The following is a 14,826-nucleotide window of genomic DNA, read 5'->3' on the forward strand; positions in this document are numbered from 1 at the left end:
GTGTCTGTATATATATGTGTGTGTGTGTGTGTGTGTGTGTGTGTGTGTGTGTGTGTGTGTGTGTATAAATGAATCTGTTACGTTGTTGTCATTTTGCTCTTCTTAACCATTAGAGATTTTTATATGTATGCTTATATCTGTCATACAGTAATAGTACAACCATCACATAATCATGACATTTTAATTCTTGGTTATAATCCCCTTCTAACTATATAAAAATATGTCTCGTGACACATATTTTCAAACGCTTTCTTGGAAAAACATCCAGAGGTTGTGTTTATCACTATCTCTATAAATAAGTGAGCTTATATTGAACTTTATGATTATTCAGCATAACAATCAAAAAAAGAAAACGTTTTTTAACAGTATCAAGTTTCAGGTGAGTCGATATATCTTGGAATTTTATTTTTATTTTAATTAGAAGAAAGATTGCCATTAGAATTGTTTTGTAATGAAACCTTTATGAATTATCTGGGAAGTGCCCTGTATCTTTATTAGAAAGACTTCTTATTTTCAACACTTTTATTTGGAAGAAGTTCTACTAATCTGCATCAGTCCATCGTCTACATCGTGTGTGTGTGTGTGTGTGTGTGTGTGTGTGTGTGTGTGTGTGTGTGTGTACAACTTTGACTTCTGAAACTAGAATAGAATCAGGTAAAACCTCTAAGATCCGTGTGTCAGTAATTGGCCTGAATCATCGGGCACCATGATGGGGTTGGCCGCCCTCAACGTACTCTGTGTACATTCTATCTTTTCTTGGTAATATTCGGTACTGTAGTAGATTAATCACCAAGGAAACTGCACTGACTCTTTTCGACCACCAGGGAAATATTCGGTTCATGGCTCTCCTCTAAAAAAACTAAAAAGCAGCTAGGCGCTGGGAACAAATCTGACTGGATGTATTTTCTCAGTGGGCCAAAGAAAGGAGGGCCAAACGGCCAGACTGCCGCATCTGAGATTGACTGCTTTGACTTTTTAAAAGTCTTTTCTTTGTTCACTTATAAATTGAGGAAAGCAAATTCTCGGCACTGGCATGAGAGTTATTTGAGCGTCACAAACGAAAACAAACAAACAAACAAAAGTATTAGTGCCATTATTGTGGCGAATTTCTTGTTTTCTATTCCCGTAAATAGCGAGCCCTTGGATTCCTGGTTTGGGCTGGCGCCGGAGCTCTCCAGCCGGGTCTGACTTCGGCCACAAGATGGCACTGACCTGCCAACAAAGAAAAGCCCAGTGAGACCGACTTTTTCAAGCCTTGGGAAACTGCTCTGCCTTCCCCGGAGCCAGGGACCGTGGGGACTCGGGCTTCCTTTGCCCAGCGCGGGGCTTCTGTGTCCAACAATGCGTGGCTCCTGTTGGATTGCTGTTCTTTCCAGAATTCCCAGGCAACGCTTCCCCGAGGTTTCACCTTTGTGAGGTGTTTGTGGGGCGGGGGGAGCTTCAGGCGCTACTCGCGGGGCGCCGTCACGTGATCCCGGGTTGAGGTGGAGTTCGGCTTTAAGGGGGCGTCTCTTCCTAGCTTCATCAATCTTTAGGATCTGAGCAGGAGAAATACCAGCGGATCTTTCCCCTCTCTGCTCCGTTCCATTCCCACCCTTCCCTCTTTAATAAGCAGGAGCGAAATAGACGAATTCCAAAGAGGGTAAGTTGCGACTTTATTCCTTTCCAGAGACTTTTGCGAAATCTCTCATTGAAGGATGAGAGGGGAAGAAAAACGATGCGGGTGTCCGACACTGGCTCTGGGGGACCGAGGTGGGGTCTCCCGCGCTGGCAGGTCGCAGGTCGCTCCCATCGGCGCACCGCTCGCGGGCTCCTGCCCCAGGAGGGCACGGGGCCGACGCGGGAGAACGGAGACGGTGCGCGACGCCGGGTCCGGCTTTCCCACCGCCTGCTCCAGGGGAATTTCTGGATGGGACCCCAGTTTTCCTCTACCCAGGTTCTCTTTAAAAGGCTGAGGGTCTGGGAAGGTGCGCGAGTTCGTCTATCCCGCACCCGCTCATCTTCCGCCTGTGTCTGGAGCTGGCGGGAGGCGCCGACTCTGGCCGCTCCGGAGTTTTCGCGGAGTAACCGGCTGGGATGAGCCGGAGTACGGTGGGCTAGGCGCGTCGCCCACCGTCGCCCGGTTCCCGCGGCAGGTGTCTGGCTGGGAGCGGGAGGAGGTGCGAGTAACCCCCGGCGCGGAGCCCAGCGCACACGCCCATCCCCACCTGCGGGTTCCGCGCGTCTCGGCTGCGGTGGAGCCGCGCTCCCCGGTGCTGGGCGCTTCGAGTGCGACGATGAGCCCTTGTAGACATCCGAAGCTTTTAGTCATCGGAGTTCTAATCATGGAACTCCTTAGCATTTTCTTTTAGAAAAGTTGGAGCATGGCTGGATTAGGAGATTGGGAATGGACAGGAGGTGGAAATGGCTTGACAGGGTGTCCCGTTGGTTCCCGGGTAGACTGGACAGATGGGAATGTTTTAAAGTCTGAGGTTGGGCCAAAGAGAGAGAATTGACTTTGGGTTTGGGATCTGCTCGTTTTTGGTTGTTTGTATCTTTCCTGTTTTGCCAGTCTCTTATCACTGGTAGGAAGGTTTTCTGATAAGTGTGTGTGTGTTCCTGGAGCACAGGAAAAACCTAGGGGAGAGGAGCAAAAGAGAGTGTGTTTCCATGTACACACACACACACACACACACACACTCACACTGGAGCACTCATTGCTTCCCCCACTCCTCATCCTATGAGAAAGCATGACTGGCGGGATGGCACACACAGACAGGGGACATGTGGCGCTTGTCTGCCAGGTCTTGAAACAGAACAGCAGTAGCTGTTAGTCCTAAGACCCTAGACCGGCTCTCTGGAGAAGCAAGCGAAGGCGCAGAAAGCTAACCCGACCGAGTTCCCCACCCAGGACTGAAGACTGTGTGCTTTTCAGTGACTACTGCTTTATTGGTCTTTATTGTCTTAAGGCAGCAGTCTGTTGAACAAGCCCTCCCCTGCTAGGAAGGAGCAGAGAATTATGTAACTCATTTAGATAAGCTAGCAGTAACTTTGGGAGGCTGTATGTAACAAGGCTGACATTTCTTTTCCAACACGGATGAGGTGAACAGCCAATCCTGAGTATTTGGGAAAAAAAAAATTATCTGCGGCAGGTTATGATCAGGGAGCTGTATTTTCAAGTAGTAACAGCACTGCGAAGAGAAAGCAGTGAAAGGCCAGCATTCTAATTGGAAAGAAAGAAGAGGAAATTTCCCTCTGCAAGGGGGCTAATTTGCCAGCTGGTGATGTATGTAATGTTTCTGTTTTGTCTCTAGATGCACATGGCAGCTATACTGAAATTTAACAGTCCTTAATTTTTGTACTTTCTGTAGCTGCATAGCTTATTTTACACATTATATTAGAATAGTAAATATAAAATTATTTTCTTTTGCAAAGATAAATTCTTAGTATCGTTATTTTGTGACAGTTATTCTTTCTTGAAATTATTCTAGAGTAAACTGAAAATACACATTTTATTTAATGCAGAATTGGTTTACACACTGAAATAGCTACCAAATGTGCACTTAGTAAAACAGGCTTGAAAACACCTTAAAAAAAAATAAAGTTTTCATTTTCTCTATAGCTAAGTTAACTTCTACCTAGTAAGAAAAAGCCTTCCTCACTGGGCATGCCTGTTAAATACAATTTCAAAGGCATCAGACTAGAGCTTCAGTATGTTTACCTGAACTCATCTGTAAGAAAGCTATATTTGTAGCCTGTACTTGCAATAATTTAATGTCTGCATGAATTCTTATATGTATTCATATTTGCCAAAATCAGTCAGTGGATAGAATATTTCTGTGTTTCTTTCTCTCCATGGTATTCATCTTGGTCTCTGCCCCCATTATTTCTCACTAAAATTAGTGCACTGCCTTCCTAATGAATCTCACCACTTCTTCTCTTTCCTTAAATGTGTTGAAAACAGCAGCTAGAATAGTAATTTTAAAATAACAGTCATATAACTTCACACTTTTCCCAGAGACTCTCCAGAGGTTCCCCAGCTCTCTCAGGATTAAAAGCAAAGATTGTTTAAAGAAAAAAAAAAGGCTTACACAGCCTGTACCTTCTCTCTTTAGACTTCCCAATTAATTTCCTAAGGGTCTCTTCCTTATTTATCTACTTCTCATTATTACTTAGTACACCAATTACACTGAAGCCTTAAGGATTTTTGTTCTTTCCATATGGGATGCAAGCCCTGAGATACTTGTGAGGCTTCCCTACTCACCACTCCTCTCAGGTCTTAACATTTCTTCTTCTTAGATAGTCAGAGGCCATCTTTTACAGTCAAGTAATAAATTGCAGCTCCCAAAAATCCCAGAATCCCAGCTCCTCTTTTTCTCTCTCCCTCTTTTTTTTGTCTCACTCTGTCATCCAGGCTGGAGTGCTGTGGCCTCATCATGACTCAGTGAAACCTCTGCCTCCCAGATTCAAGCTATTCTCCTGCCACAGCCTCCCGAGTAGCTGGGACTACAGGTGCACTCCACCCTACCTGGTTAATTTTTGTATTGTTAGTAGAGACAAGGTTTTACCATGTTGGCCAGGATGGTCTCGAACTCTTGACTTCAGGTGATCCGCCTCAGCCTCCCTAAATGCTAGGATTCCAGATGTCAGCCACCTTGCCTGGTCCCCGAGTCCCTCTTTCTTGCTTTCTTTTTCTTTATAACACTATTATCATCTAGCATGCTATATCTTTTACTAATTTTTTTCTTGTCTTTCTCTGCCCATAAGACTAGAAACTCAGTGAAAAGGTCACATTCTCTCCAGTAAAATCATGCCTAACACAAAATAAATGTTAATTAACATTTGTTGAATACATTTTCTTTCAGAAATAATTTTTTTACACAAAGTGTTACATATTCCCCCATATACATGACCTACAATGGCTGTTTTAATTAACATACATTTTGCATGTCCAAGGACTACGATGAAATTGAGCTATTGATGTTAGGATTAATGTACTCAAGAACCTACTACTCCAACCATGAATGTTATATCAGTCAACACAGTTTTATTCCAAATCTAAAACTTGCAAGTTACTATGAAGTATGCACAATGCCTATCTCAAAGATGTTATATTAAAAATGAGAGGAATCAATTAAGGATTCTAGGTACTAAATGGTGCTTTGAAAGATGGGTAGAGTTTGGATTGGTGGTGGGAGAGAGAGAACACTCAGCAAGAAGAATGGCAGAGGTGGAAATGCAGAGCTATATTTGGTAGACTGTGAACAGACTCGCCTGCCTAGAGCAGGGAATTCACATTGGGATTATTAAAGTGTAGAAGAGAGGTATAATGCAGAGGTCTGAATGTGTCAGGCTGGGGAATGTACTTAAAGTTTCATCCCTTGTGTCTCATACCAGGGTCCTCATTCACCTGCTGGCACATGGTAACACGGATAAAAGGGAATGTGCTTTCTCCTCTTCTGCTAGTTTTACTTTAAATAATGAAGGGAAACTTATAATCAATAAGTAATGTTAAGTATCTCTATAGTAACTTAAATAGGAAATATGATGCTAAATTTTTTTGAATTCTTAAAATAAGAGATTTCCAAATAATTTGAAGTTATTGCTTCTTTAAGTTTGTTCTTAAGCTCTGACATTCACTGATCATTCTTTCTGCCTTTGGAATTCTTGAGAGAAAAAGTGTGGTTATCACATAAATATTAGGGAGTTGTTACAGGTTGATGCACAGAGGAAGAGAGAACCAGGTTTCTAATAACATTCGTATCTGAAATCATTCTATTACCATTCTTTAATATTTTCATTCTGACTTCATTATAGCAACCCTTACTTTATTCCTCTTAAGTTTTATAAGGCCAAATTATGGTTCAATAATTTAAAAAACTCTCATGTTCTAGAAAGCAAAAACATTAAAGGAAAGGTTCATTAGAGGTATTATGTAAAAGGCAAATGCATTTTTTGTTCATTAAATTTCTTATCTTTCTTTCCATGGAAGTAAGTCTGCATGATTTTCTTTATTGGTCTTATTTAAGAAAGAAAAGAATGCAATTCGGTTTCCTAACACAGGCATGATGGCCTGTTAATTAACATAAAAAAATCCCATCTCACATATTTATGTAGTAATCTAGGGAAAATCAGACTTATTTTTAAAAAGGAGTTCTTAAAATAATTTAAAACTCCTTTAAACTCTCTACAAGTCTGTGATTTATGTTGTTAATAAGAGAAAAATACATCACAAAATGCTGTGAAAAGTCAAAATTACAACAAAATTCTAGATCCTTATATTGGACCCACATATAATCTGGTGGGGAGGGAAGATATTTACATGAATAATACCTTAGAAATCCTTGAAACTTCTAACATAGTAATAAAATAATAGACTCTTAAAGTTTGAATCTCCTAAACAATGGAAAAACTCTCTGACCTGGTCTTTCATGCAGTGGTCATAAGCTTTTGTATACGGAACACTTGCTAAATTTGCGGCATTTAATTCCATTTTATTAAACATTTGTTCCACTTAATGATGTGTTTTAAAAAATTAATGTGCACCTCTTGGTCCTACTTTTAACTTGTGCATATAATGAGATGTAACATCCTAAGCTCAATTCTCTGTGTTCTACATGCTACCCATTAAAATGCTAGAAGACATCTGTACCATTCCTACCAAGTGTTTTCTGGATTAAACATTGTCTAGTCTCTCGATAGGCATTCATGGCAAAGTTTTTTGATGTTTCACTCTATTGATCATCTTTTGTTGAATATAATTCTACTGAATCTGGCTTAAAAAGCAGCCCAGTGTACGTATAGTGGAGCTATTGCTACAACTTGACCTTGACATGAATTCTTCCATTTGTATAGCATAAGGAAGAATTCGATAATTTATTTTGTTTTGCTTTATTTTTCTTATGTTTTAATCTGTGCATTAAGTGGGTTTTATTCATTCATATTCTTGCAGTGTTTATGAATGTGCTGTTACTATGGTTTATGCAAGACTTGGGGCATAAGACATATATAGTCCTTACTGACTTATAGACCACTATGTTTTACTAAGACTTGTTCTGTATGCAAGTCCAATTAAAAACTTTTACAGGATTTTTCTTTATTCAGTATGTTTGCACCGTTTCTGCTATTTTAGAAAGATGTTTACAAAATTACATATTGTTTATTTATTTCAGTGTGTTCACTTTAAAGAGTTCTATGAGTCAGAATTCATTCTGACTGCCCTCAATAAAATTAGTAATGCAATTGGTAATTTTCTCTTTACAGATTGTTCAGTTCAAGGGAATGAAGAATTCAGAATAATTTGGTAAATGGATTCCAATATGGGGAATAAGAATAAGCTGAACAGTTGACCTGCTTTGAAGAAACATACTATCCATTTGTCTAAGATAATCTATAACAACCAAACCAATCAAAATGAATTCAACATTATTTTCCCAGGTTGAAAATCATTCAGTCCACTCCAATTTCTCAGAGAAGAATGCCCACCTTTTGGCTTTTGAAAATGGTGATTGTCATCTGCCCTTAGCCATGATATTTACCTTAGCTCTTGCTTATGGAGCTGTGATCATTCTTGGTGTCTCTGGAAACCTGGCCTTGATCGTAATCGTCTTGAAACAGAAAGAGATGAGAAATGTTACCAACATCCTGATTGTGAACCTTTCCTTCTCAGACTTGCTTGTTGCCATCATGTGTCTCCCCTTTACATTTGTCTACACATTAATGGACCACTGGGTCTTTGGTGAAGCAATGTGTAAGTTGAATCCTTTCGTGCAATGTGTTTCAATCACTGTGTCCATTTTCTCTCTGGTTCTCATTGCTGTGGAACGACATCAGCTGATAATCAACCCTCGAGGGTGGAGACCAAATAATAGACATGCTTATGTAGGTATTGCCGTGATTTGGGTCCTTGCTGTGGCTTCTTCTCTGCCTTTCCTGATCTACCAAGTATTGACGGATGAGCCATTTCAAAATGTGACACTTGATGCATACAAAGACAAATACGTGTGCTTTGATCAATTTCCATCAGACTCTCATAGGTTGTCTTATACCACTCTCCTCTTGGTGCTGCAGTATTTTGGTCCACTTTGTTTTATATTTATTTGCTACTTCAAGGTAAGAAAACTTTTTTTTCCCTATCATTTCCATTTTTACCTTCATTACACAGAATTCCTCATTAAATGAGTGGTTCTATTTAAACTTATTTTTTTTCCTCCATAGATATATATACGCTTAAAAAGGAGAAACAACATGATGGACAAGATGAGAGACAATAAGTACAGGTCCAGTGAAACCAAAAGAATCAATATCATGCTGCTCTCCATTGTGGTAGCATTTGCAGTCTGCTGGCTACCTCTTACCATCTTTAACACTGTGTTTGATTGGAATCATCAGATCATTGCTACCTGCAACCACAATCTGTTATTCCTGCTCTGCCACCTCACAGCAATGATATCCACTTGTGTCAACCCCATATTTTATGGGTTCCTGAACAAAAACTTCCAGAGAGACTTGCAGTTCTTCTTTAACTTTTGTGATTTCCGGTCTCGGGATGATGATTATGAGACAATAGCCATGTCCACCATGCACACAGATGTTTCTAAGACTTCTTTGAAGCAAGCCAGCCCAGTGGCATTTAAAAAAATCAACAATGATGATAATGAAAAAATCTGAAACTGCTTTATAGCCTGCGGTCCCGGATAACATCTGTTTAAAAACAAGCACAACTCGCAACATACTTTGATTCCTTGTTCTCCCACGAAATGGGGTTGAAATCATGTGAAAGTGACCAAGCTTTTGTGTCTTGCTTTTTACTGCTTTTGTTATAGTTGTCCTAATTACATTTGGAACAAAAGCTGTGGGCTTTGGAATCTTCTGGCAGTAGATTTGACCAGATATCTATGAAGTGCATTTTGTGAATTTATGAATATAATGTAAAGACTTTTATACTGTATTTATTGGAATGAAATTTCTTTAAAGTATCTCTATTAACTGACTTCAGAAGTACTTGCCATCCAATACTGTCATTAGATTGGGTCACCTTGATTAGGTTAGATTGTCAATAGATTGGGCCATCCTTATTTTATGATAGGCATCATTTTAGTGTGCTACAGTAGTAACAGTATGCAAAAGCAGCATGCAGGAGCCAAAAGAGAGTCTGAAGTCATTCAGAAGTGGTTTGAGGTTTCTTTTCGGTTTTTGGTGTGTATATGTGTTTGTTTTTTTCATCTTAAGGGAGGATTTCATTTGCTCCTAATTGTCACTTAAATGAAAAGTTAAAAATGAATAAAAGTACATATTTCTCAGCTGCAAATATTATGGGGAATTCAGGCACCCACAGGAATGAAGAGACAAAGCAGCTCCCTAACTTCAAAACTATTTTGGTACTTGACAACAAGAACATTTCAGAGTAATTAATTTAATAATGTAAATTAGTATTGCTGCAAATGGTTAAATTGTATTCATTTGAATTGATGGTCAAGAGATTTTCCATTCTTTACAGACTGTTCAGTGTTTGTCAAGCTTCCTGGCATAGATATGTAACTCAAAAGGCATTTCCGCTTACAATATATAGAAACAAAATGTGTTTCCATACAGCAGTGCCTATATAGTGACTGAGTTTTAACTTTCAGTATCCATCTTTCAAAGCAGGTAACACCAAGGTACAATGTTAAAAGAATATTCACTTCACCTAGCAGGGAAATACACAAAAACTGAGAATACTTCATATAGCCCATTTTAACTTGTATAAACTGTGTGACTCGTGGTGTCTTATAAATAATGCACCGTAAAGATTACTGAATAGTTGTTTCATGTTAATGTGCCTATATATCATGTATCTTGTAATCATGATTGAGCCTGAGAATCACTTGGAGAAACTACATTTTAAAGAACAAGACATACTTCAATGTATTATATAGGTAAAGTATTAAATGTGTTTGATTGTAGAAGGGCTTTATTAAAATCAATATTGTTTTTGCTTTTTCTGAGGAGTCTCTTTCAGTTTCATTTTTTCTCATCCCACGATTTCCCTCCCATGATATTCCCAAAGCATCCTGTATCTGCTTGCTACTGAAACATAACCACTGATGTGATATAACCATCGATGGCTGTGGTGTAGTCATTGATGGTAGAAACTTGATGTAGTATAGCCATTAATGGCTCAGTCTCCCTCTCTTGCTAGATTGTAGGCTTCTTTAAGCCAAGAATCATTTAACATGACTGTCCCCAGTGCATATAGCACAGTGCAAATACTTAGAAGCTTTTTCAAAAGCTATTTCTAAAACAAATGAATAATTAATGACCAAGTTTCCTTCTTTCTCATTCATAATCCTATGGAATGTATGTCCTACAGTGCTCTCGGATCCTTCCTCCTAAGGTTAATCGTTACCAAGAAGATGTTTTCTCTTTTATTACATTATTTTCTTTTCTAAACTAAGCAAAAGGACATTTTAGATTTTAGAAATTTGAGTTATCAGCCCTATAACTCAAACAAATATCACACTTTTTACATTGAATGGTAATATGAAATCAAATTATAGCCTAAGAATGTTCTTTAGTTGACCAAAAAAAAAAAAAAAAACAACAACTAATTTGGCTGGGCATGGTGGCTCATGCCTGTAATCTCAGCTTTTAGCACTTTGGGAGGCCGAGACGGGCAGATCACTTGAGCTCAGGAGTTTGAGACCAGGCTGGCCAATGTGGTGAAACCCTGTCTCCATTAAAAATACAAAAATTAACCAGGTGGGGTGGGGCTCAGCCTCAGGAGGCTGAGGCAGGAGAATCGCTTAAACCCAGGAGACAGAGGTTGTGGTGAACTGAGACAGTGCCATTGCATTCCAGCCTGGGCACAGAGTGAGATGCCAACTCAAAAAAAAAATTCTAAAATTATCTTTTAATATTTATTGGAAAATATCATAATTTTTCTTTACCCAAGCCTGAATGTTTGAATTGCTTGATTTTTTTTTTTTCTGCTTTTGGGAACAATTGGGAATTTCTTTCTTTCTCTGTCTAGGTAATATGGAAATAAATTGTTACTTGGGAACAGTCTTAATATAAAGTGCTTCTTTGCCAGTACATTCACTAAAAAGGCCATTTCTAGAATTCTCATTCAGCTGTGTATGCTGCCAATTCCTTAACTTCACATAAATAATGAACCAAATACCAAATTCTTCTTTTGTCCAAAGATGTTGATGAGCTACTAGTAGAGTCCAGGATCAGCAACAGATGCATTGGAATTCAAAAAGAAAAAAAAATGGCCATATTAAACATGGACTATGGAATGAACCATTGGGTTTTCTTAAACCCAAGAACAAAAGTTAATTATTAAGTTAGTAGAAGAGTATAATTATATTGTGGCTTGTATGAATTTTAAGTAAACTGATAATAGCTAAAATTTTTTAAATAACCTGTGCCAAGTACTGTGTCAAGTACTTAAGTACCTGTGAGGACTAATGTTATTGCCACTTCACATAAGAAGAGACTGAATCTCAAGTTGAAATATCGGCAGAAGGCACACATTGAATAATAGGTAGAGCAGCAATCAAACCCAGGTCTGTCCAGTGCTACTAAAGTAATGACTGAACTATACTTATGACAGTTTGGAAAATAATTTTCTTCTCCCTTTACAAGTGACAATCTTAGGGTGTGACACTGCCATCAACCTTCTTTCCAATTTTAGTTGCAGAAAGAATGAAGTAGAAGAGTTGAGAGAAAATGATTATTTTGATTATATATACCTATTATCTCCCTTTCTGAATTAAACAATTCTGCTTAAAAATAGTATTTCATTATTCACATTAATTTTATTTCTGTACTGTTAACTTTATTCTCATCTTTTATTTTACAAATTCTAAGAAAATAGAAGTATATATTATAATGAAATTTGTTCCACGAATTCTCAAGGAAATACGAGTACATACTGTAATTTCAAATTTTGACAGTCAAATAGAGACTTTGACAATTTAAATATCTACACACCATAATAGTAGTGGAAAGAGGGAGTTTAAATTGGAGCTCCAAAAATGTCTGGCCTGTGTCATTACTGCAATTCAGAGTTTATGGGCACTGCTAGGTGTTTCATCACGGCCAGGGTTGCTTTCTTCAGCAGTCAAGGATTGTGCGGGAATTGAGGTAGTTTCTCAATGAGTCTTGAATTCTTTGATAGTCTCCATATTTACTTGTCTACTTATTTTCATGGTCCATCAAACAACATGTTGGACTTAAGGGTCTGAGCAGGTGAGAACAGCTGGTAAAAATGAGAACATGACTTACCAGGGTCAATTAATAAGATTTCTCAGATTGTGTTTTTATAATGATTTGTTTATTAATATATTTTTGTGTAAATGTGTGTGCACATACCACATATTATGTGGCTATGAATATATATATATTTACCTACAGATATATGTCTTATATAATTTTACAGTGAGTTTATTTTCATTGCTATTCATTTCCTGATTTCTTATCAAAGCTATTATATATGTGGTACTTATCACAAACCACCCTATGAAGTAGTACTTCTGTTTTTCTCATTTCACAGATAAGAAAATTGAGGTATGAGAGGTTATATAATTTGCCCAGTGTCACTCAGCTAGTGAATGACAGAACTAGAATTCAAATCCAAGCAGTTTGGTTCCTGAGTCATATGACAATAAGTTTTTAACCAGCACACACTAAAAATCTTCCCCACATGCCAGCCTCTACCTGAATGCCCAACTTCTGCATGTCTTATCATTCCAATACTGGATCTACATATAACCCCACCTGCGGTTCTCGTCTATTCTAATCCTTAATAATTTCAGAAAGATAAAAGATGTTTTTCAATGTCACTCACTGAGATCTAAGACAAATTTCTAATCATGGTGGTTTAGGCACAGTTGCAGAATTGAGATACAAATCTGTTCCATCCACAAATTATCACTGCAAAGCTCTACGTCTTGATTTTCTCTGTCCTTTTGGTTTACACAATCCTTATTTTTCTAGCCAATGCCTGAGTCATCTTCTGGGAGCATTTTCCCAGTAAACGGCTGGAGCTTTGAAACCTGATTAGTTTCAATCAGCTTTCTTTCCTTTGGAGTCTAGAGTATTGCTCTACATGGTCCCGTATTCTAGCCCACAGGCTAGAAAAACTGACATTTATGAATTGAGTTTTAGAACAAACATTGCTATCTGATTTCTAAATCTTGAATATTGTTTGGGAGATAACAAAAGAGGCTATCAGTTAAAATTGTTGACTAATGGTCAACACTATTTTATTGAAGTCAGTAAAACATACTGAAGCAAAATAATTGATGAAATGACACTACAGCCCTGTCATCTAACAGTACTATATTGTGTTTTCTGACATAGTGTTTAAAAACCAAAACAAATATATTTTATTATAGGACTATTTTTGTAATAAATAGCATTTCTCAAGCATCTGTTTGTTTTGTCATCAGGAATGAAAATTGTGAAGGTTATTTGTATTTCCGGCTAATCTGATTTTATTATCAAGATACAATTGACATACTAAAAAGTGACACACATTCACTTTTTACAAGTACACAATTCAGAGGTTTTTAGAATATTCACAGAGTTGTTTAATCATTATCCTTATAGAATCCCAGAGCATTTTCTCTACTCCAGAAATAAATTCCAAGTTTTGGTTTCTGGTCTCATATGCAAGGGGCTTGGAAGTTGTCACCTTGTCCTAACAAGCAAAAATCTCAACGAACTGAAAAATCAACAGCTCTTCTTAGATCTTTCATAAAAGTGAGGTCAGAGGGAAAATCTGCTGCCTCCAAATTAGGGAGAGAGACCAATATAAAAAATCACAGTTCACCAGCGCAGGAACCCCTAAAAAGAAACATCCATTGGAACCAACCAGTGCCTGAGTAGGACACCTGGTTGGTTCCTACAATAGGACAAGTCTGAGCATTAAAAACTCCCAGGGGAATCAGTCATAGGGAGACCCCCACACTTTTGTGAGTTTTACCCCTAGGAGTTTAACTAAATTCTCAATGCAATGGACAATGCAAGTGAATATTGGAGGAAAATTCCATGTGCTTCTGGCAGGGAGAGAAGAAACGAAACCAGTGCTCTGAAATAGGCCAATACGTTCTGGTCTTCCTAACAGTTCTGCTCTCAAGAGACTATTTTACTATAGTGTAAGCTGTTAGTTTTTATCGGCACTTAAGTGACCTTGGAGAAGAGAAATACTCAATTCCTGCCTCCTGTGAGTTTTCTGAAATTCCCAGTCAAAGGCTAACTAAAAGACTGAGGGCAAATCTTAGTTGTATAGAATGCTTTCCCGTCCACAATACCTTACCACCACATTACTAAAAACCTATTTGTAGCAAGTCTGTTCCCCAGCATATCCTACCCAGCCATCAAGGAAAAAAATCACAAGGCATACTAAAAGGCAAAAAACACAGTTTGAGGAGACAGCAAGCATCAGAACTAGACTAAAATATGGTAGGGGTAGTGGAACTATCACTATCAGACCAGCCATTTGAAACAACTATAATTAATACACTAAGAGCTCTGATGGATAAAGTAGCTAGCATGCAAGAACAGATGGACAATGCAAGCAGACAGATGAAAATTCTAAGAATAAAAAAGAAATGCTAGAGAGCAAAAACACTAACAGGCATGAAGAATGCTTTTCGTGCTCATTGGTAGAATGAACATGGCTGAGGAAAGAGTATCTGAGCTTGGACATATGGCATGGAAACATCTAACAGAAAAGCAAAGAGAAAAAAGATTTTCAAAATCAACAAGTATCTAATAACTGTGGGTAATCTGTAAAAAGTATAACATAAACAAAATGGGAATACGAGAAGAAAAAGAAAGAGAGAAAAGAATAGAAGA

General features: G+C 38.2%; 1 protein-coding gene across 2 annotated transcripts; it reads left to right on the forward strand.

Moving 5' to 3' along the window:
- Positions 1 to 1,265: 1,265 nt before the first annotated feature.
- On the forward strand, positions 1,266 to 9,962 carry NPY1R (neuropeptide Y receptor Y1). 2 transcript variants are annotated; one of them, XM_032248523.1, is made up of 3 exons: positions 1,266 to 1,642; positions 7,243 to 8,091; positions 8,197 to 9,962. In XM_032248523.1, exons 2-3 carry the CDS (start codon positions 7,393 to 7,395, stop codon positions 8,647 to 8,649), a joined length of 1,152 nt encoding a protein of 383 aa, XP_032104414.1. In that variant the 5' UTR covers positions 1,266 to 1,642; positions 7,243 to 7,392; the 3' UTR covers positions 8,650 to 9,962. The 2 variants fall into 2 exon arrangements, with proteins under 2 accessions (XP_032104414.1, XP_032104415.1); XM_032248524.1 differs by lacking the exon at positions 1,266 to 1,642 and adding an exon at positions 2,282 to 3,265 and having other exon boundaries at positions 8,197 to 8,958.
- Positions 9,963 to 14,826: the final 4,864 nt, after the last annotated feature.

The sequence above is a fragment of the Sapajus apella genome, unplaced genomic scaffold, assembly GCF_009761245.1.
Source record: "Sapajus apella isolate SASKATOON/1434 unplaced genomic scaffold, GSC_monkey_1.0 scaffold67, whole genome shotgun sequence".
Lineage (NCBI taxonomy): Eukaryota > Metazoa > Chordata > Mammalia > Primates > Cebidae > Sapajus > Sapajus apella.